Genomic DNA, 19,989 nt, shown 5'->3' on the forward strand with positions numbered 1-19,989 from the left:
TCTTTGTAAGATTATGTTCTATTTCAGATTCGTTCTTCTGGTGAGATTGTTCAGGTGAAGGTCTTGGGTGTTCTAGCTCTTGTTGATGAAGGAGAGACAGATTGGAAGATAATTGCTATCGGTGTGGATGACCCAGAAGCTCAGAAAATCCATGGCAAGTATTTCTATCTTTCTTAATGCAAGTTATGTCAGCAAATTGCACAGTAGAATGGTACCTGAGTTTAGGCCATCCAGGACAAGAAGAGGCAGGCAGTGGAAAGGCAAGACGTTTTGTTTTGTTTAAATCAGGTGCTTCCTTCAAGGAGGGCATATGTGCTTTCACGCAAGCTTTTGAAAAGGTTTGCTTGGATTTTCAAGAGGACCTGTCATGCAGAAAGTCTTTTGACTTCTGAAACACAGCTGCCTTAGTGACTTCTTAAAATTACAGGTTTATCTCCTGTGTAATAGCGCATATTTACCCACTCAGATTATGTAGCACACTGCTATTTTCCTTGTTGAAGGTATTTGCAGGCATTGTGTTGCATTCTGAAAAGGACTGTACATTTCCAATGTTTTGTCACTTGTAACTGGGTTACTTCCAGGGTTTGTTGCTGAGTATGAACAATGAGGTTTCACCTTTTAGCTTGAAAATGTGCAAAGTAAACTGCTAATGCAGCTCACCCTAATATTAGCCTTGATGATGACCAAATATGCAGGGGGAAACATCCTGTCCAGACTTGTCCTTCTTGTGACTGTGCTTCTAGTATCCAAATGGAATTCAAGTACTAAAGTGTGTCTATGTGAATAGCATATAAGGTGTAATTCTGCTTGCAGACTGTTCATTAAGAAGATGATACAGATGTATTAAAACTGCAGGGAGTTAGGTTTTTACAGCACAGGTAAAGTGCAGCTTTTCTCTGGATAAATGGAAGTTCACTTCCTCAAATGCAATGTCACTGGGAGTCATGAGAATTAAGTGAAAAGGTTTGTCTAAAAGTTAGTAATGTTATGAGATCAAAACCCATATATACCATCAGGTATGTATGATCAGAACTTGCTCTTTGTTAGTAGTGAGTACCAAGGCTCAGATTGGCTTTTCTGTGGGAATGGGGCTATCCAGTAGCTTTTTAAGGGATTTTGTTTCTTGGCCATTGAGGTTTTTTCCTGGTTTCTGAATACAAAGTAAGTATATCGCTGGACTGGCCCTTCATTCTCAGTTTTCTTGCAGGTTGCTTTGACGTGGAGAATACTTGGCTTGTGGGGAAAGAAGGGGAGAAGAGGAAATGAGGAAAAGGAAACTCTTGGGTTGATGCTGATTTAAAAAAAAAATGGGCAGATGAATTACTACGTAGTGTTTATGACTCTTTAACTACTTTGACAGTTAGAGATTAAGAAGTTCAGCTTAAGGAAATAGTAAGTAATAGTTTGCTGTTAATGTTAGTATCAATTTAAATCTCTCTATAATGTGCAATGAAATGCGATGTAAGTATTAGCAGTTAAAAGACAAGTAATTAGCACTTTATACATTGTTCTGGTTAACTCCTACCTTTTATTCCTTAACAGTTTCTGAGAGAGTTTAAACATAAAAGTGGGTGAGAGAATTTAAAAGGAGTCCACTAAGTAGGGGTAAAACTGTGACAGTTTATGCAACTGGGTTAAGTAGCTCTATTTGAAAACCCTCTGTTTTTGTTTTGTTTTTTCAGGTAATGACTGATTTGTCAGCTGTGTTGCAGCTGTAGTTTGTTTGGGAGTGGAGTAAGAGTTGTAGCCTTGTTAAGTAAAAAAAAGGCAAAAAAACCCCCAGACCCCCAAACTGGCAAACCATTGCCTGTAGTTGATTCCTGTGTGCATCCTTTCTTATCAGAGAACAGATGCAAAACTTTAAGAGGAGAACCATCCTTCCTTCTGCAGTTCAGAGAAGGACAGAAATATTTATCCAGTTTAGTATGATTTCCCTTTGGGATTGGAGTTGCAGTCCAGGATTTACAAAAGGAAAGAAACAGTGGATGGGGAAAAAAAAAAAGCCCCCATCTGCTTTCACAAAACGTGACTAGCTTGTAGTGTTTAACAGCAATCCTTCTTCAGTCTGAAAACAAACAAATCTGTTGGAGTAGGCAGTACAATATGTCCTTTCATACTCATTTTTCCCCCCTTCCCAAAGATGTTAATTATTTCAGTATAAAGGGATAGCAGCTACAGATAAAACTGGTATCTCCCTCAATAATTGACATGCTGCTGTGTTACGGTGGTGGCCTCCTAGGGAAAGATGAGGCTAAGTGTTGCCTTTTAAGTCTGTCCAGTCATTTTTGTATCATTTGCTAAACATTTCGAATTGGACTGAGAATCATCACATTTGCTTTCAGCTCAGTATGTGCACAGCCCCCAATGAACATTTGGAAAAGATAATTCTGAGACACCAGAGCGGTGATTACTTGCAAACCCCATCCTGAGTCCACGCAGTGTGTTAACTCCTCTTGCTGCTTTAAGCACGCCCCAGGTACTCTGTATATTCTCCTTCTGGGATTGTGATCATTCTCCTAAGTGCAGTTGATTTTTCTGAGACTTCACAGAACTTAAAACTGAGTAATCCCAACTTCTGAGCAGTCCTCATTGTTTATTCATAATACTCCACTGTACAGTGTCCTACAGGCATTTATTGATAAATACTGGTTTAAATTGGAAACCCTGCCTAGAAATGTGTCTTTCACACAGAACAATAAGAAACTCTAGTTTATATTGACAATATCCAGGAATGATAAGCAATGCTTAGCACCTATTCAAGTGGGAATTGTGTCATCAGTGGGAATAGCAGGGGTTTAGTGTCTTTTTGGACTGACTTTGGAAGGTAATCTGTTTGAAGTTATAGCACTTAATACTAGTGGGCATGGGGACAGTCTCACTCCAAACACAAGCTGTGTGTATGTCAGATGCAGGTATCTGTATGAGAAGGTTTCTTTTAGACTAAAACTGGACATATTCAGATTTATCTTTTTCAATATGATCTGTCTTTGTGGCTACCTGAAAACCACTGTGTTGTCTTTCTGCTCAGGCAGTTGCTAGGCAGATGGCCATTAGCGGACCAGCAAAGCAACTTCAGACCAAGCAGGTCTGGGAAGGGGCCTAAAAGCTCCCTGTACACTGAAACACTAGATCTTGGTGATGTAATAGGTCGGGCTGCATTTTTTTGTGTATGGTGTTTTTGCTTTTTGTTTGTTTTTTATAAAATACTAGCCAGGAGAAGCAGCAAATTCTTGGAGTTGAAAGGCTGCTTGTCTGCTTATCTCGTAATTTGGATTGAATTTAACATATTGGAATTCACATATATATCTGATTGTGCTTTACAAGGTTGGGCTCAGAAAGGATGAGTGGTAATTCGTGCTCTAATTTGGTCTGAACGTATACGGCATCTTCATGTTGGACAAGAGATTTTGAAAATGCCTGTCAATAGTAGCAGGAAGTGTGTTTGAAGCAGCTTATGAAAAGTCTGACTCTCAGAAGGTCATCTTACCCTCCCTGAGCAAATTGGACAAATCTTGTATGCTGGATGGCATTTTGGAGGTGATTTACCATCCTGGAATCTTAGCGGCTGTTTTTTTTTTTGCTATTGCTTACTGGAAGGATGTCTGGATATATTCAACAGCAGTTGGTGGTGTCTACTGGCTTTGTTGCGCTACCATTTGCTGGCACTGATATAGTTAACTGTGCTATGTTGCCATGCTTCTTTTCCAATGTACAACTCAAGATTGGCTTTTTGACTTAAGTGATCAAACCCTAAATGGCAAAAACAAAGCATATTGCATACTTTGTACCATATATTGTTATAGACCCTTGCATGTGAGTGTATTTATATGCAGAGCAGCAGCAGAGGCCCTAAAAACCTTTGTTGTGGATTTGTGTAAGCATTCAATATAAAGAAATTAATTATCTGTACTGAGGCTCCCCTCCTACCCCCTCACACCATGCTGCACAAAATACACCAAATGCCTTTATATGGAATGTAGCTGCTGCTTCCTGTAAATGTTTATAAGATGTTATTAAAAACATATGTCCTCTCTTCCCACAGACCTTGTTTAGAAAGCTTGCTGCAAGCATGTTGTTTTAGCTTTGCTTGCAAGAAGCAGCATCTGTTGTACTAAAAATGGTAGTTTTGTACAAATGCTTTTGTTGCTCTCTTTTGTAAAGCCAGATAGAATTGGGATTGGCGTTTGCATTGGCTCACTCCCTTAACAGAGAGCTAGCAGCCGTTGTTTGTGCCAGCCTCTGGAGACTTTCCTTATTGAGACTAAACTGCGACTCTTAATGTGATTAGCCATCTCTCTTTAACCCTTGGTGCTTAACTTTAGTGCCCGGAAAAATGGGACTTACGGTTGGTTGTATGTAGACAGTATACAGAAATTACCACCTAGAGCCCAGTGGGTATGTGCTGATAATGTACCTGCAGGAGCCTGACCTTTCTCCTCGGTCACTCAGGACTTGCCTGCAGAGATGAAACCACCATAGGTCAGGTACACGCTTGCTACTCCCCTTTAGCCATCAGGTTTAGTACACTGCTCTAAGGAAAGGTAAGCAGTCAGGGTCAGAAAGAAGTGTCTAACAGTGTCTGTGGAAAAGACATTTAACTATATTTTGTTGTTTCTAATCATAATGTGTAGATAGCTTCTATAGATACTAGTGCAGTAAATCACTGTACTGCTTATCATGATCTTTCTTTGCTTCCTCTTTTCTGAGTATATTTTTCTCCTTCTGTCCCTGATACCCTGAAGATGCTGTTTGGATTTCAAAGTGGAGGACAAGCTGTCTTTCAAGCTTGTCTATGCCACCTTTTAATGAACTGAAGTGGTAGCTGCTGTTTTCTGTATATTTTGTGCAATGTGCTGACTCCACAGCAACAGGATCAATTTTTTTTTTTCTTTTTGGTTGCACTGTTGCACTTTTTCCTGCTGCTTGCTACCAACTCCCATTATAAAGAATAGCGAAGTGAAGCATGAGGACGAAAGAGAATAAATTGCAAGGAACCAAGGAAATAAAAGCAACCACCATCCCTCCTTTTAAGTCCTCAAAACCAGAATATACAGTACTGTAGGGTCTATATAATGCTGTAGCCTGATTCTGTGTAGTCATTTTACCTAGGCAAGGTATTTTCCAGTAGAGAGAGTGTGAAATTCAGAGAGACATGATTCTGTCTGTGAGGATGATAATCCCTATCTTAAGGAGGTAATGAAAGCCTGCTCCAAAACCTATTGTAACATTTGACTTCTTTAAATAAATACAAACAAAGCCTATAAGTAAGGAACAACAGATGGGTAAGGGCCCAAGTGTCAGTTAGCAAGACGATAAAGGACTTTTGATGAACAGTTTTTATGGGAATAGGAGGCAAATAACCAAGTAGGAGAAATGGAGAAACAGCATTAGGAGAGAAGTTTGCTGGAACAGGAACCAAAAAAAAGGAGTAGCAGTCTGAGAAAGTATCCCTGAATTTAAGTAGTATTTGGAGATGGAGACCTGGAGTTCATCCACTATTGGGAGCCAAGGAAATTGTTGCAGCAGCCTGGTTTGCTTTACAGACTTGAGGGGATACTGTCTTTTCAACAAGTACTAGAACTTCTGAGTTCAGAACCTCACAGGAGGAGGAGATGACAAGGACTCAGGATGGGAGGAGGAATGTTCCCTTGCTTGGAGAGAACAGGATGATACAGTGGAGCCCTGAAACTGATTTGAATTGGAGCTGCAGTTTTATTAGTGCCCAAATGAAGCATCCTGCCTCCACCCTTTTCTAAATTATTCCTTCCTGGTTGATCTCACCCACCCACCCCAGTGAAAGGCTTCTTGTACTCTTAAACATGTATTTCGGCTAGAAGACTTGCCTGTAGCACAGCCTTATGTGCCCTTGCTTTTTTCTGGGATTCTGCCAATGAAACTCCCTAATCTTCTACAGGCAAATGGCCAGCAGCCAAGTTCAGAATGTGTTTTACTCCGAGTCCATAAACACGTAGCCCTATTAAGTGCGTGCAGAAGCAAAAATTTACATGGGGTTCTTCAAAGTTTTACGTTTTATTCTTTGAGTAGTGTGTGATCCAGTGGAATTTGGAAGTGGCATCTATCAGATACCTATGAACACTCAGCGTATCTTCTTATGTAGGTTTGATCTCACAGTTCAGTCCACATCATCTCTCTTGATGGTCTACAGAGGATTGAATGGTCTGTAGCACAAGATTCTTTCCTTTCTCATACTGTTCTCCTTTGAAATACTTGAATGTCTTTGTTCAGGTTCACAGACTATGTTTTAAAAAGATGTTTAGGCACTTAAAGATGGAAAGCATGTGACTAGGCGTCAATCCCATGGACTAAGCAACTTGGAAAAGCTGTTTTATAGGACTGGTTAGACAGAAGAGTACCTGTCAGGAATCACTGCCAACCAGGAGATGTCAATATCTATGGGAGAAGAGAATGAAGTAGCTAAGTAGTATGGAGAGGGAAGAAGAGAGAGGATGAGATGCCAGGGAATCAGGAAGGGAGAAATGAGCAAGTGGCTTGCAGAACGCTAAAGAACACCACCACCATGAAAGGGGGCCTGGGCAGAGTGAGGTTATGAAATAGCTGGAAGACTGCATGTACTGCACAGCAATAAAAAGTTAGCTCCTGTTGCTATCAGAAGTGACTGTAGGAAGGAAATAGATGGAAAGAGAAGGATTACAACAGCTACAAAAGATACTTGGCTTCCAGAAAGGATGAAATCCTTTATTGTAGCAAAACTAATTAAAATTGTATTGAAGGCTTTTCCATGTAAACATATTGCCAGAGAGTTAATTTGCCAGGGGGCTGATAGGACTGCCTCATTGCAAGTGACAGGAGTGATGGTGGTCTCCTAGGACAACCCGGTAAAATTTGAAGTGCACAGCAGAAGTAAATGTTTAAGATCATGAACTGCATCTTTGCTGTAGCAGTATAGCCCTTGAGCAGAATTATTGTGTGACTGTTTAATCTCTCTGTACCCACTGGGCAATGCTCATCTCTGTCTCCCGAGGGTGTCCTGGAAGTGGTACGCGTTCCTCTTTGTGTCCTGTTCCATTTTTGCATGGTAGGATTACAGAGGTAAAGGCAGAATTAGTTTATCACTGCAAGTATGCAGATATCACAGGGTTATCAGCAGAGTTAGTGTTTAGTGCTCCTGGCACGTATCTCTCTTGTATTGAATGGGTTGAATTTGGAAGTAATGTGACAGAGGGATGCCTTTAATATAACTTTGAGAAGTCAAGCCTGTATTTTGTGTTGAGGTGCTGGTTTAAAAATCCATGTGTTGAAATTGTTTTTACTAGCTATTCTTTCATTATCAAAAAATGCCTGTAGTCCCTGCAGTTGCTGAGGAAAAAAAAAATGACCTCACTGAATAATCCAAGTATTGCAAGAGGTACCTACTGAGATGAAAGCCCATAAATATGGAGTTTTCTTCCTCTCCTGTCACAGGTGTAGTCCTTTTATTCATTGTCCCATTGGGTCTTAATTAACGAAGGGCAGGAGGCAACTGGTTTACCTATTTAGTGTGGTTGTGAAATCATAAAGTATCAACTACGGGCAGCTAATGTAATAAAGTGAAGTTCCCCAATGACTTTGAAAGTGCTCAGTGAAATCAAATTGTTTGCAGATCCTTTATGAGACTTTAAAAAAATGAACGTTAAAAAAAAATCTGAGTAAAAATGACTTTTTTTTTTAAACCTACAGATATTGATGATGTCAAGAAGCACAAACCAGGTTACCTTGAGGCTACGGTTGACTGGTTCCGATTATATAAAGTCCCTGATGGAAAACCAGAAAATCACTTTGCTTTTAATGGAGAATTTAAAGACAAGGTGAAGATAATCCAAAATTAAAGATGCATCTTACTGTCACGTGGCCTCTTTAATACATCCTAGAATTTTTGGAATTGCAAAGGAGGAGACTTAACAAAAAGGATTTTTGTACAAGGGATCTTTGAATACAATTTATTAGTCTAGAAATAAGTAACGTTTGCTTCTTCCATTTTTATCAGGGAAAATGCATTGCTTATTAAAGGAAGTTGCAAAAAAACTCCTGATGAAACTTACACACACATCTGTATGTTTGTAGATTAATTTTTTTTTTTTCCCCCACAGTATTTTCATTCTTCCTGTCAGGAATGAACAAATTGTCTTTTCAGGTATTTTTTCAGTCCTGATTGATACATTTTCCCGACTTTTTTTTTTTTTTAAGGCTATGCAGCTTAAGACAGGCAATAGGTTGCAGTCTCTCATATTTGGTATTTGCTCAAGGTATACTTTTTCCCGTTAATTCTATGTAAAAATACTTGAGCTGGCTTTGGCTTGACGGCTGAAAAAATATTTTTCCCTTTTTTAGAAAAAATGAATGGTTTTAAACTATCTACAGTAAAAATGGCTAGTGTTTGAAAGGAGAGTAGGCCTGGGAATAGACCTCACTGAAGAAGATGCCAGGATTTTTCCAGAGGAAATTGGGTGTGATTTGAGTAAAAGTGCTTTGCGAATAGCGGATTGCACGGTCTCTGTAGACTGTTTTTTGGCAAAGAATCACAGGTTCCTAATGAATGATGTCCACATGTCAGCTAGTTCAGCCTTGCAGCCTTGCTATCAAAGTTATAAAATGCCTTCTAACCAGCACAGGCAACTTTACGTGTTTTGTCTGGTTAAAGAGGTGCCCTGACTCCTCTCTGCGCTAAAGCTGTCTTTTAAATCAATCAAATGTAGAGTTGTAAGGCTCGATAACCTGATCTCGTCCCTGTTTTCTCAGGAACTGCTCTTAGAGATTTTCCTGCTCTATAAAGCGGAGTTGTTGCTCTGTAGAGGGAGTTTAACGGTATATCCCTGTCAGGCCATTGGAGTTCAGGCTTGAGGCACTAAATGCCCCAAGATAGCTGAGTTGGGAGCACTTGAATAATTTTCAAGCATTTCTAGAGACCCAGGATGTGGCAAGGCAGCCGTGGCTGTGCTCCAGCAGTTCTGGTGAAGTTCACAATGTTCCAGTGGCATTTTGCCAAGTCACTCCTTGTTAGGAAATGTGAATGTTCTGTTGGCAGCTTTTTGCAAGCCAGTTCAGATATCATCATCTGGACACTGAGGGCTTATTTTACTTTATTTTTTTTCTAAGCTTTTTCATCCACCCTGCTGCCCCCGATATTACTTTTGTTTTAAACAAACAAAAAATGTTAAGCAGCTGACATGTTACATTGTTGCAAATGCTTAAGTATATGATTGGGCAATTAATGAAGTAAATGTAAATTTTGCCACTAGAGGGTAAACCTTAACTCTGACCCTGATGTGCACGTGTAACAGAGGAGTCATAGCTCATACACTTTGTCCCATTTAGGGCCTGGTACAGTTTTCTACAGCTGTAGGTGTCTGCTTAGCATCTAGTGCTGATTTCACTTTTTTTTGTGCAGCCTTCGTGTTTTCTGGCTGTGGACTGAGGGAAAGTCCTGTATGTGTCGCCAGTGTATTTGACAGATAATGAAGTTTGTTTCTTTTCGTAAAAAAGGGTGTTATATTTTCCAGAAATTTAATGAGGCCTCAAAGGAGGCCCCTTAAAAAACACATGAAACGGTATGTTTTAATAAACTAGTTCTGTGGCTTCTTTTCTGTTTAATAACATTTTAAATCATAAAACTTTTCCTTGATGTAAACTAGGATTTTGCTGTTGAAATTATTAAATCCACCCATGAATACTGGAAAGCTTTGCTTCATAAAAAAGCTGATGGAGGTACTATTAAGTGGTAAGTATCCAGTCACGTCTTTTTCTCTTTGTATTGTGCTAGTACTGGTGGTATTCAACATGTGGCAGCTGTGCCTGAGCTGCTTAGGTTTTTTCACTTTGAGATAAAAGGAATTCTCATGGTTTTGATTGATAATTAATTGATAATAGACTATGATTGACTAATTGCACCTTGTATGACAATGATTTAATGGTAAGTGGTGCCAAAAATACATTGATCATATAAAAAGTGGCATAGATTAACTTTTGAGAAATGGCCCCACTGTGTGTGTTTGGAATCATTTTGGGAAAATCTCAGTATCCCGTGCAAATCCTCTTGTCACTGTGTATTCCATCATTCCGTGCTGCATTGCTGTGGTGCAGAATTCTTTTGCAGCTTAGCATTACATTTTTTTTTTTTTTTTTAGTTCTCTGGAAATGAGAGAACTGAATTCTCTCAGTAGTAAATTCTTTACTGGCCTTTGGCCTGATCTAAATTAAAATAGACTTTATTAAGCTCTCTGGACTGCTTTGCATTGGCAGTTCTGGCACCAGAGGCCCTGAAGAGCAGGCAGGTATCTTTGCCTCGTGCTTTCCAAAGGGCTGTAGATTGCCATTAGCTAAACCGGAGGGCAAAGGCTGTGGGGGAAGCTGTGCGAAGATACTCACTGCTGTCTTCTTCTTTCTTGGGAAAATGTGTCTTTTTCTTTCTTGAAGCTGATTGAACTGCCTTAGCAGTTGGACAGGTTCTGCTTCAGCATGGCAAGAATACTGTTCTATAGTACTCAAATTTTGGTCTTAATGATTTCACAGGCACTTGGAGCTTCATGTTGATGAAATTAAAAAATAATTAAAATTGCAGTCTTGCTTTGAGGAATTGAACTTCTTGCCGTTTACTGTGTAGGACTTTAAAAACTCATGACCAAACTCACTTTTGGTGTGAAAAGATATATATTTGTAGGGAAACGTTTCTGCTAAGTATTTGGTCCCAGAGTTTGTCTGTTCTCTGGAAGCAGTACAGGTATCTGCTGCTTTGTGTCAGAGCAGAATTTTGACCTGTTTTTTCCTCCTCCTTCATAGATACTGCAGGCAGGTTACTGCAAATGAAGAGTGACCTGCTACAGAATCTGGCCAACCTTCAAGGCACAAGAGATGGGAGGTCGGGGAGGGAGGGATATTCACACCATCTGTGCTAGCCATCTAGGTGTTCTTCGACTACCTCAGGAAGTGCCAGTTTATCTCCGCTGACTTTTTTGGGAGGATATAGTTTCTTAACTGTGGTCCTCTGAACTGCACCCAAGTTAGCATCCAGAAGCACTGGGTGTGAGCGTTGTTTGCATTAATATAGAACGTATAGCCTAAAAAACCCCTCCAACCAAAGAAACAAAGAACATCCCTCCACACCCCCGTCCCTTTTAGCATTACTGGTTATTTTGTGGTTTTGACTTCATCATTTCTTGTAGATACACATTTCTGAGCTCTGTACGTGAAGGTGTTTTTTTCCATAGGTACTTAATTGTGCGTCTCTCTTTTCCACTGATTGATAAAACGTGTTTTTAATTTTATTTTTCAGCACAAATGTTCTAGTGAGTGGCAGCCCATTTTGTTGCAGTGAGGAGGATGCCCGATCGATTGTGCAGTCGGTAAGGATAATATTTACTTTTTTCCCCCCACCCTTTTTTAAAAGCAATTAATAGGAAAAGAAGATTCAGAGCTCCAAAACTGAAATAAAGTAGCTTAACTGAGATGGTCCTTAAACAAAAATTTAAGACATGAAGTAAAAGGAAGAGCACAAAGGTTGTGGGTGAAATGTAAGCATTATAATATAAACCTTTCATTGCAGTGGTCCAATTGTGCTTTTTGGCAGTTTCATTACTGTTCTGCTGTGGGGTTTTTCGTTGTTGTTTTTTTTTTTTTTTTTCCCCCTCCCTCTGCAGTGCTGTTTCTTCTGATCCTGAATAGCAAGATGGACTGCTATTTGTATCTAGCCTGCTGTCTTCTCTGTCTCCCCTGTTGCCATGAGTTACCACCCAGTGTTAGAACTCATTGACTAGCTGACTGTAGTCCCTAATCACTAAAGGGATCCTTTGTTTGTCTACTTGCATAATTAAATGCATTGCTGTAGGAGAGGGGGATGCTTTTTTGAATGTTTCTTAAAGAATGCCTGTCATATTCTGAAAATTAACATAAAATTAAAACATGCAGGTTCAGGCAAGAAAAATGTCCTGCAGGTCTGATGCTTTCATGTGCAAATGCTAGTGGAGGATAATTTCTTCCATTTTAAAATATGCTAGTTTGGATGCCAGAAATTAAGCAAAGTTACCAGAAATTATATGGAGAAAAGTACCCTCAAGTATTACTTTTTTTTTTTTTAACATATTCTGTGATTGAGCCTGTGCTCATGACCACATGAGTGTGGCAGATACTATGCACATGTGCATGACTGCCTGGGCAGCCAGTGTTTTGCCCCAGTAGTCACAGCAATTATGCAAGTTCAGGTGTCAAAGGAGATGCCATCCACCGTCTGTGCAGTTAACATTCCAACAGAGTTTCTACTAACAATGCGTTGTCCTGGGTGGTGTTTGTCACAAGCAAATAAAACTGTCTGTTGCAATGAAAAGTTGGTTTGTCATAAAGAAGTGTCAAACCTAACTGGTTTTCCTATTCAGGTCTCTTGCTTTCAGCACTTCTTCAAGAGTACCTTTATGGTTGCACTTGTGAATGTTGATTAATCGGACTGTAAGTTCTAAATGAAAGAAAAACTCATTTTAGAATTCAAATATGTTTTTAGACATGTCAGTCACAGCTATAAGCAAATCTTTACCTCCCTTACTTTCAAATGTACAATAACTTTTAGTGAGCGTTTAAATGCAACTAGAATGTCAAGTTCAAATGTATTTGGATGGTGACAAATCTGCAAAAGAAAATTTTCTTTTGTGTTCTGTGCTGTTTGTATTTCTAAGCACATAGAGTAAATAATTATCTGTTTAAATCAGCAGTATCCGTTATTTTGTCTCTTAATAACAAATCAAAATTTTTGGTTTTTTTGGAGGGGGAGGTTAGTAAAATCAGTTCATAAAATAGGTACCTTGTATAAAAATTTAATGTCTCTTTTATTATGAGCACTTGCCACCTTATCAAATGTTATCACTTCCTGGCTTTTTTGTGCCTCACATTATTTTCTTTAAGTTATACCGTTTTCTGAAGTTGTCATCACATATTCCTTTCCATCATACTGTTTCAGTTCAGTCTAAGTATATTTATTGTGTCTCTGTAGGCTATACTGTCTCTTGGTACTTTTCAGACGGGGAAAAGACACAATACTACTTTAAATACTGTTCATACTGCATGCAGTTTCCAATCTACAATAACTAAGAAAAGTGAAATGCTCTTGAAATATGAACGGTGGACAATAAAACTCTAAATATAAGCAGGGAGGTTGACTTGCACATTTTAAGCAGGTATCTTTTTGTCTAGTACACTACGCTGCCCACTTTGGTTGTCAGGCATTCATCTCTTTCAAACTGAAGTGAAAGTACGTGAGTGTTGGCTGCAGAATTTCAATGGCTGTGGTTATTTTAAATGAAAGCTGCCTGTGTCTGTCTGTCTGGGGTTTTTTTTGTTTGTGTGTCTTGTGTGTTTTTTTTTTTTTTTTAAACTAAAAGCAGACACACTTTCTCCTAATTTATGTCCATTTATTAACTTCTGGGTAAAACCAGAGGAATGAAAACTGAGGTAGAGATTTTTTTATGCAAGTGTAGTGAGAAATGTATTTTAGCTACTGCAAAATTTCTGAGCTACTTGTGCATTGAGAGCTGGTTCCCTACAATTCTGTTTCCTGGGTCAGACTCCAATTATGGAGTTTTTGAGTGGATGATAATTGCCTTAAATCGGATATATTGAGATTTCAAGAAAAAAACAAAACAAACCAAAACAACCCCCAAACAAACATAAAACAAAAGGCAATGCTCAGTATTGTTGTTGTGAACCAATTGTGTGGTCAGCCAGAGAACTGTAACTAAGAACCAAATGGAAAACAAACAAATCTTTCCAAATGCTTACCAAATTGTGCACTAATCAAAATTTCATATAGATTTTGATTGGGTAGTTCCCAGTATACCCCTGTTGATTTATTGTGCTATTATTTGACCTTCCATTATTTTACAGATGTTGGACTAGAATTGCTTGTCTGTGTTGGGGAATTTCCACTCTAGTGAGTTATAGACGGTGGGCATGTGTGCTGTCATCTCTCCTGATGGCAAACTAAGAATGATTCTACAGCTGGTGAAGCTGCCATGTCCAGTCAATCCCAAAGAGACATATGGGAACACACAAAGAGGCATATGGGAACACATACTGAACGTTGGCACCAGCCAAAATGGCACCAGCCAAAATTACACCAGCCCCGTGCAACTGCAAACTCAGTTGAGTTTTAACACTAGGTGGTGAAAATTTCTAGTGTTCTCTAGCCTCTGAAAATTGTTTCATGTCTTTCTCAGCTCCAGTGTTAGTATAGGTGGAAAACTAAACCCAGGAGGAACACAACTTTGTATCTGAATGTGTTAGTGTTAAGATGTACTGTTTATTTCAGGCTTTGAAGTGTTGCCACCTGTAAAACTGACCAGGACAGCCAAACCTTTGTTTAACATTAATCCTAAGAACTGCTTGTTCACTTGCTCTGTGAAAAAGCTGCTGAGGACTTTGCAAATTGGAGAATCTCCAAGACAATCTATATTTAGTTAGTAGAGCAGTATTTCTTAGACTTATCACATAATCCTTCCCTTGTACTTGAACGTGAACTAGGAAGGCTTTGCTAGATTACGTCTCTCTTGCATGATAAAATGCAAAATAATGTCTTACAGGGGAAAATATTTGGCTTTTCCTGATAATTTAAAAAATCTCCAACAAAATTTGAATCTGTATACTTAATAACGTGTTTCAAATAATTCAGATCTAAGCAGGAAAATCTGTTACCTGCCTTTCTCCCTCTGTTTTCAATAAGGATGTTTCCATTTGGGACTTCGAAGCAGAATTTTCTGTTCAATGGACAGTTATGAAACAAAAGATTGGTGGGGATTTTGCTCTGGGTATTTTTTTATTTGTTTGGGGTATTTTTTTGGGGGGTGTGTGTGTTTTTTAAAATTATTTTATTAATTTGTTTAGTTTTTTTAAACAGCGTGCCGAATGGAAGTATTGTGTAGTGAAGAGATTCCTGGTTCAGTGAGATGAGTTTTTGATCTATTCCTGGTGGGAAAGTGCTGAGTCCTTATCTCAGATTTTCTGAGCAATTATCCCAGAAGTGGCAGACACCTTTTATACCTGGTCACCACTGGTTCTCCTTGCCTTATGACATAAAGCTTTGGTTTTATTGGAAAGAGAGGATGGTCTGGGGTTAAGGTCTGGAAGATGCTTTCCATATAGAGTGTAAGAGCTCTCGATCACCAGGTGTAAGAAATGAGGAAAGCATGGCAAGAGATTGGCATGGTTGAGTCAAGACCTGCTGGTCAAAGGGCAAGAAGGAAATGCACAGGCAGTGGAAGTGGGGGCAGGTATCCTGGGAAGAGTACAGGGATGGGGTCAGGAAGGCTGGAGCTGAACCTGGCAAGGGACGCAAAGAATAGTAAGGGCTTCTGTACGTATGTTGGCCAGAAAAGGAAGGTCAAAGATAGCGTAGCCCACCGATGAACACAACTGGCAAACTGGTAACAACAGACAAGGAGGAGGTTGAGGTACTCAACAACTTTTTTGCTTCAGTCTTCACTGGCAACCTCTGTTCCCGCACCACTTTCATGGATGGACTGAAAGGCAGGGACTGGGGAAGGAAGGTCCCTCCTGTTGCGAAAGATCAGGTTTGTGACTGCCTGAGGAACCTGGACATACAGAAGTCTGTGCGACCTGACAAGATGCATCCCAGAGTCCTGAGGGAATTGGCTGATGTAATTTCCAAGCTAGTCTCCCTGATTTGTGAAAAGTCATGGCAGTCAGGTGAAGTCCCCGGTGACTGGAAAAAGGTAAACATTGCACCCATTTTTCAAAAAGGTAGAAAGTAGGACCCTGGGAACTACTGACCTGTCAGTCTCACCTCTGTGCCTGGGAAGATCACGGAACAGATCTTCCTTGAAGCTATGCTAAGGCACATGGAGGACAGGGAGATGATTCAAGGCAGCCAGTGTGGCTTCACCAAGGGCAAGTCTTGCCTGACCAACCTAGTGGCCTTCTATGATGAAGTGACTCTATCAGTGGACAAGGGAAGCGCTATGGATGTTGTCTACCTGGACTTCTGTAAGGCCTTTGACCGTGTCCTCCACAACATCCTTCTCTCTAAATTGAAGAGAAATGGATGAATGGATGGATGGATGAATGAATGGACTGTTCAGTGGATAAGGAATTGGTTGGGTGCTCGCATCCAGAGAGTAGTGGTCAATAGCTCAGTGTCCAAATGAAGATTGGTGACAAGTCGTGTCCCTCAGGGGTCTGTACTGGGACCACTACTGCTTAATATCTTCATCAATGACATAGACAGTTGGGATTGAGTGCACCCTCAGCAGCTTTGCAGATGATACCAACTGGACTGGTGTGCTTACACGCCTGAGGGATGGGATGCCATCCAGAAGGACCTGGACAAACTCGAGAAGTGGGTTCATCTGAACTTGATGAGGTTCAACAAGGCCAAGTGCAAGGTCCTGCACCTGGGTCGGCACAATCCCTGGTATCAATACAGGCTGGGGGATGAAGGGATTGAGAGCAGCCCTGAGGAGGATTTGGGGGTGCTGGTAGATGAAAAGCTGGACATGAGCTGGCAGTGTGTGCTCACAACCCAGAAAGCTAACCGTATCCTGGGCTGCATCAAAAGAAGTGTGGCCAGCAGGTCGAGGGAGGTGATTCTGCCCCTCTAGTCTGCTCTGGTGAGACCCCACCTGGAGTACTGCGTCCAGCTCTGGAGCCCTCCGCACAGGAAAGATGTGGACCTGTTGGAGTGGGTCCAGAGGAGGGTCACGAAGATGATCAGAGGGCTGGAGCACCTCTCTTATGAGGACAGACTGAGAGTTGGGGTTGTTCAGTCTGGAGAAGAGAAGGCTCCTGGGAGACCTTATTGTGGCCTTTCAGTTCTTAAAGAGGGCCTGTAAGAAAGATGAGGGCAAACATTTTAATATGGCCTGTAGCAATAGGACAAGGGATAATGGTTTTAAATTGAAAGAAGGTAGATCCAGACTAGATAAAAGGGAAGAAATTTTTTACAATGAGGGTGGTGAAACACTGGAACAGGTTGCCCAGAGAGGTGGTAGATGCCCCATCCCTGGAAACATTTCAGGTCAGGTTGGAGGGGGCTCTGAGCAACCTGATCTAGTTGAAGGTGTCCCTTCTTGTTGCAGGGGGGTTGGACAAGATGACCTTTAAAGGTCCCTTACAAATCAGACTATTCTATGACCTGGATTACATTTGTCATAGTGGTACATCCTTTCAGACCAGTCACATAACACCTCTGCGCAGCTAATTATTCTGGGTAAAGTGGGGAAAAAGAATACTGTTTTTCCCTTCCCTCCTCACAGGCTTTGACCTGCTCTTCAGTGGACTGAGCTCCATGCCTGCTTGGACATGGGCAGACTGGCAAGAGAATTTCACACCAGTGTAGCTCGGTCTGAGTGCTGCACTGTGCTAAGCCTGGCTGTGTGGCTTTTGGGCCGGTTTGCCTGCCTGCAGGATACTCTAAAGTTTTCATTAATGTCTTCACGTGCTGTTAAGTGGTGGCAGGAAGTTCCACCTGTTGGTGTGGAAGACATGGGTGGTCACTGTGCAGCTTTGTTCTCCTGAAGCTTCAAACAGCTGTGAGCCCTCCCTTTGAGGTTATTTCTTTTTTGCATGGTTCACCAAAGTGATCACTGCTGGGATTATCCGCTTGGGTAAGTGTAGTTAGGGTGGGCTTGTGTCACGGCAAAGGGCAACATCCACGTGGTTTTTGCACTTGATTTGTGTGTGCGAGTGAGCATGGTAGGATTCCTTGTGCTGAGATGCTCTCTGCTTCTTTCCCATTAGTTATGTCAGTTGGAAGACTTGTCTGTCTGTGAGGAGGATTGTTGCCATGCGAGTAACTAGTATCCCTGTTGTGAGGCAGGTTGCTTCCAGCTGGCGTTAAAACTGGCTTTAATTTTGTCCTTTAAGTAATAGGGCAAGACATGCTGTGTAATACTGCAGTTGAATAGTGATGTAGTTGAAATGAACCTGGACTTAGAGACTTGCATTTTAAAATGGTTTGTCACTGTCCACAGAACTGAATCCTACTCTGTCAAAATGTGGCTGTAAAAGAGTTTAATTATACATTTTTAAATGTTTTTTATATGTTTGCATATATGTAATGTAAACTCCACGTGTATATCTATTCATGTGGGTACCTTTATATTGAAACATGTACAGTAATGTAATTGGAAAGGCATTTTTACTCTTTTGTATGTAAACAGCAAATCCTGGTATCCTCAAAGACAATACAGTAGGAAAATCCCCTTTGCATTAGGTAAAATGTTAATCTGTCACTCATTATTAGTGTGTTTGTTTTGTCATTATGAGCAACCAGGAAATTTGTAAAGTAGTTATGGGGGGGAAACAAAAGGTGGGGGGGGAAAAAAAAGGGACAGTTTGTAAGGTAGAGAGTTGTCCTCTGGGGGCAACAGAAAGTACTGTTTTTATTAATACCTCTTGATTTCAGCAGTAAAATAGCTTTGAGTTTGGGTGCTACCTGTGAAACTGTAACTGAACATGTATATGTTGGCTTTAGTGGTTTTTTTGTTTAGTTTTTTTTTTCTTTTTAGGCACCAGTGCCCATGAATGGAGATTCTGTTTCCCCAGATGGTATGTTTTTCCCCAAATGCCATGCAATTTCTGTAGTCGTTTGCTTTAAAAATTGACATAAAAACTGTTGTATTGGAAAAGGTGGTTTTGTGCACATGAGAATGATAATAGTTATATTCTGTCAGACTGTAATGCCTGTCCCTTTTTAAATAGAACATAGGCAGAAATTCATGGATGGTTTGTGGGAGATTACTTTTTAGTATGAGTGAAAGTGTAGTCCACGTAACAAGATGAGAAGACTAAATTTTTCTGTCACTGATCATGGAAGACAAATCCATGACATCCTTTTTAAAGGAGAAAGGTTCCTTTGCCTTAGTTTTTTGTCATTCCTCATAGTAGCTAACTAATCAAATAAACAGCCCCTTTTCTTAAAAGTGACATAAACATACTTAATTTTCAACTGTAAGTTCTAAAGACAAAATTCTCTCTTTCACTGTTATGACTGTTTTTCATGTTAACGGAACATGTGTTTCTCATCAAAAATAAGAATGCATCCTACATTTTCATTTTTGTTAACTACTTAAAAAAAAAATTATTTTTCTACTGGCAGGGACTATAGAGAAGACATACGTGCTTTTTGAGATGCAGGCAGTTACAGAAACACTAAGAGAAACTTAGTCATGAGTTGAGTTCCAGATTGTTTGCGAAGTAACATCTGTGTAGTCCGTGTCATGGGAAAGCAAGTTGCATTCCATTTGCCCTTATATGGCATGCCAATAAATAGCATTTATTTATTGAAGTATTGCATCTCAGACCTCTGACAGACAATTGAACATAATCTGTCTCATCTTTGATGTTTTCCAGGGATGGTCACGTCAATGTTGTAACTTGTTGTAGGATTGTTTCAGCCAAACTGTTAAAGTGAACAGATACTATTTTGAGGCTCTGCTTTACATAGGCTGGGGACAGAGCTCACTCAGAAGCATTGTTATGGGAGGGGAGATAGCTGAAAGGGCAGAATGTTGCATTTTTTAAGTGTTTGTGCCTGGCTTGTTGTATAGAACTAATGTCATTCTTCATGTGTGGGTTTTTCTTTTTTTTTTAGTTGATTCCTGGTACTTTTTTCCCAAGTGATCGTCAAAGTGTTCTGAAGCTGCATCATCAAATCTTAAAGTCATCCTTTTTTTGAAGACAGGCAAAAGCACTAATTGTTGGGTTCCTGTTGAAGCAACTTTTCAACTTGTGTAAACTTTCTCTCATGTAAATAAACAGTGACATTATAAAACGAATATTTCCTTTCTATGTCTGTTTTTGTGCAGGGTGGAGCAAAGGGAAGAGGACTTGCTTGCATGTTTGTTTCTGAGTGTCAGAACTCCAGAATTGCTTTTACCCACTCATGAAGTGTAGTATCAAATGAGATAGAACATAAGGTGTCTTCAGCCCTATTCTCCAGATTCTGGAATAATCCAGCCATCAGGTGCATAGAAGGCT

General features: G+C 40.1%; 1 protein-coding gene across 1 annotated transcript in view; it reads left to right on the forward strand.

The window, feature by feature from the left end:
• Nucleotides 1-19,787, forward strand: part of PPA2 (inorganic pyrophosphatase 2) — a 38,693-nt gene extending 18,906 nt beyond the window's left edge. The window contains exons 7-12 of the mRNA XM_063335367.1: nt 28-154; nt 7,699-7,826; nt 9,651-9,736; nt 11,288-11,357; nt 18,519-18,558; nt 19,604-19,787. Of these exons, the coding sequence (XP_063191437.1) occupies nt 28-154; nt 7,699-7,826; nt 9,651-9,736; nt 11,288-11,357; nt 18,519-18,558; nt 19,604-19,632 (480 nt within the window). The 3' untranslated portion in view covers nt 19,633-19,787. The remainder of the gene's footprint in view (nt 1-27; nt 155-7,698; nt 7,827-9,650; nt 9,737-11,287; nt 11,358-18,518; nt 18,559-19,603) is intronic.
• Nucleotides 19,788-19,989: the final 202 nt, after the last annotated feature.

Source organism: Chroicocephalus ridibundus, chromosome 5 (genome assembly GCF_963924245.1).
Source record: "Chroicocephalus ridibundus chromosome 5, bChrRid1.1, whole genome shotgun sequence".
NCBI classification, from domain to species: domain Eukaryota; kingdom Metazoa; phylum Chordata; class Aves; order Charadriiformes; family Laridae; genus Chroicocephalus; species Chroicocephalus ridibundus.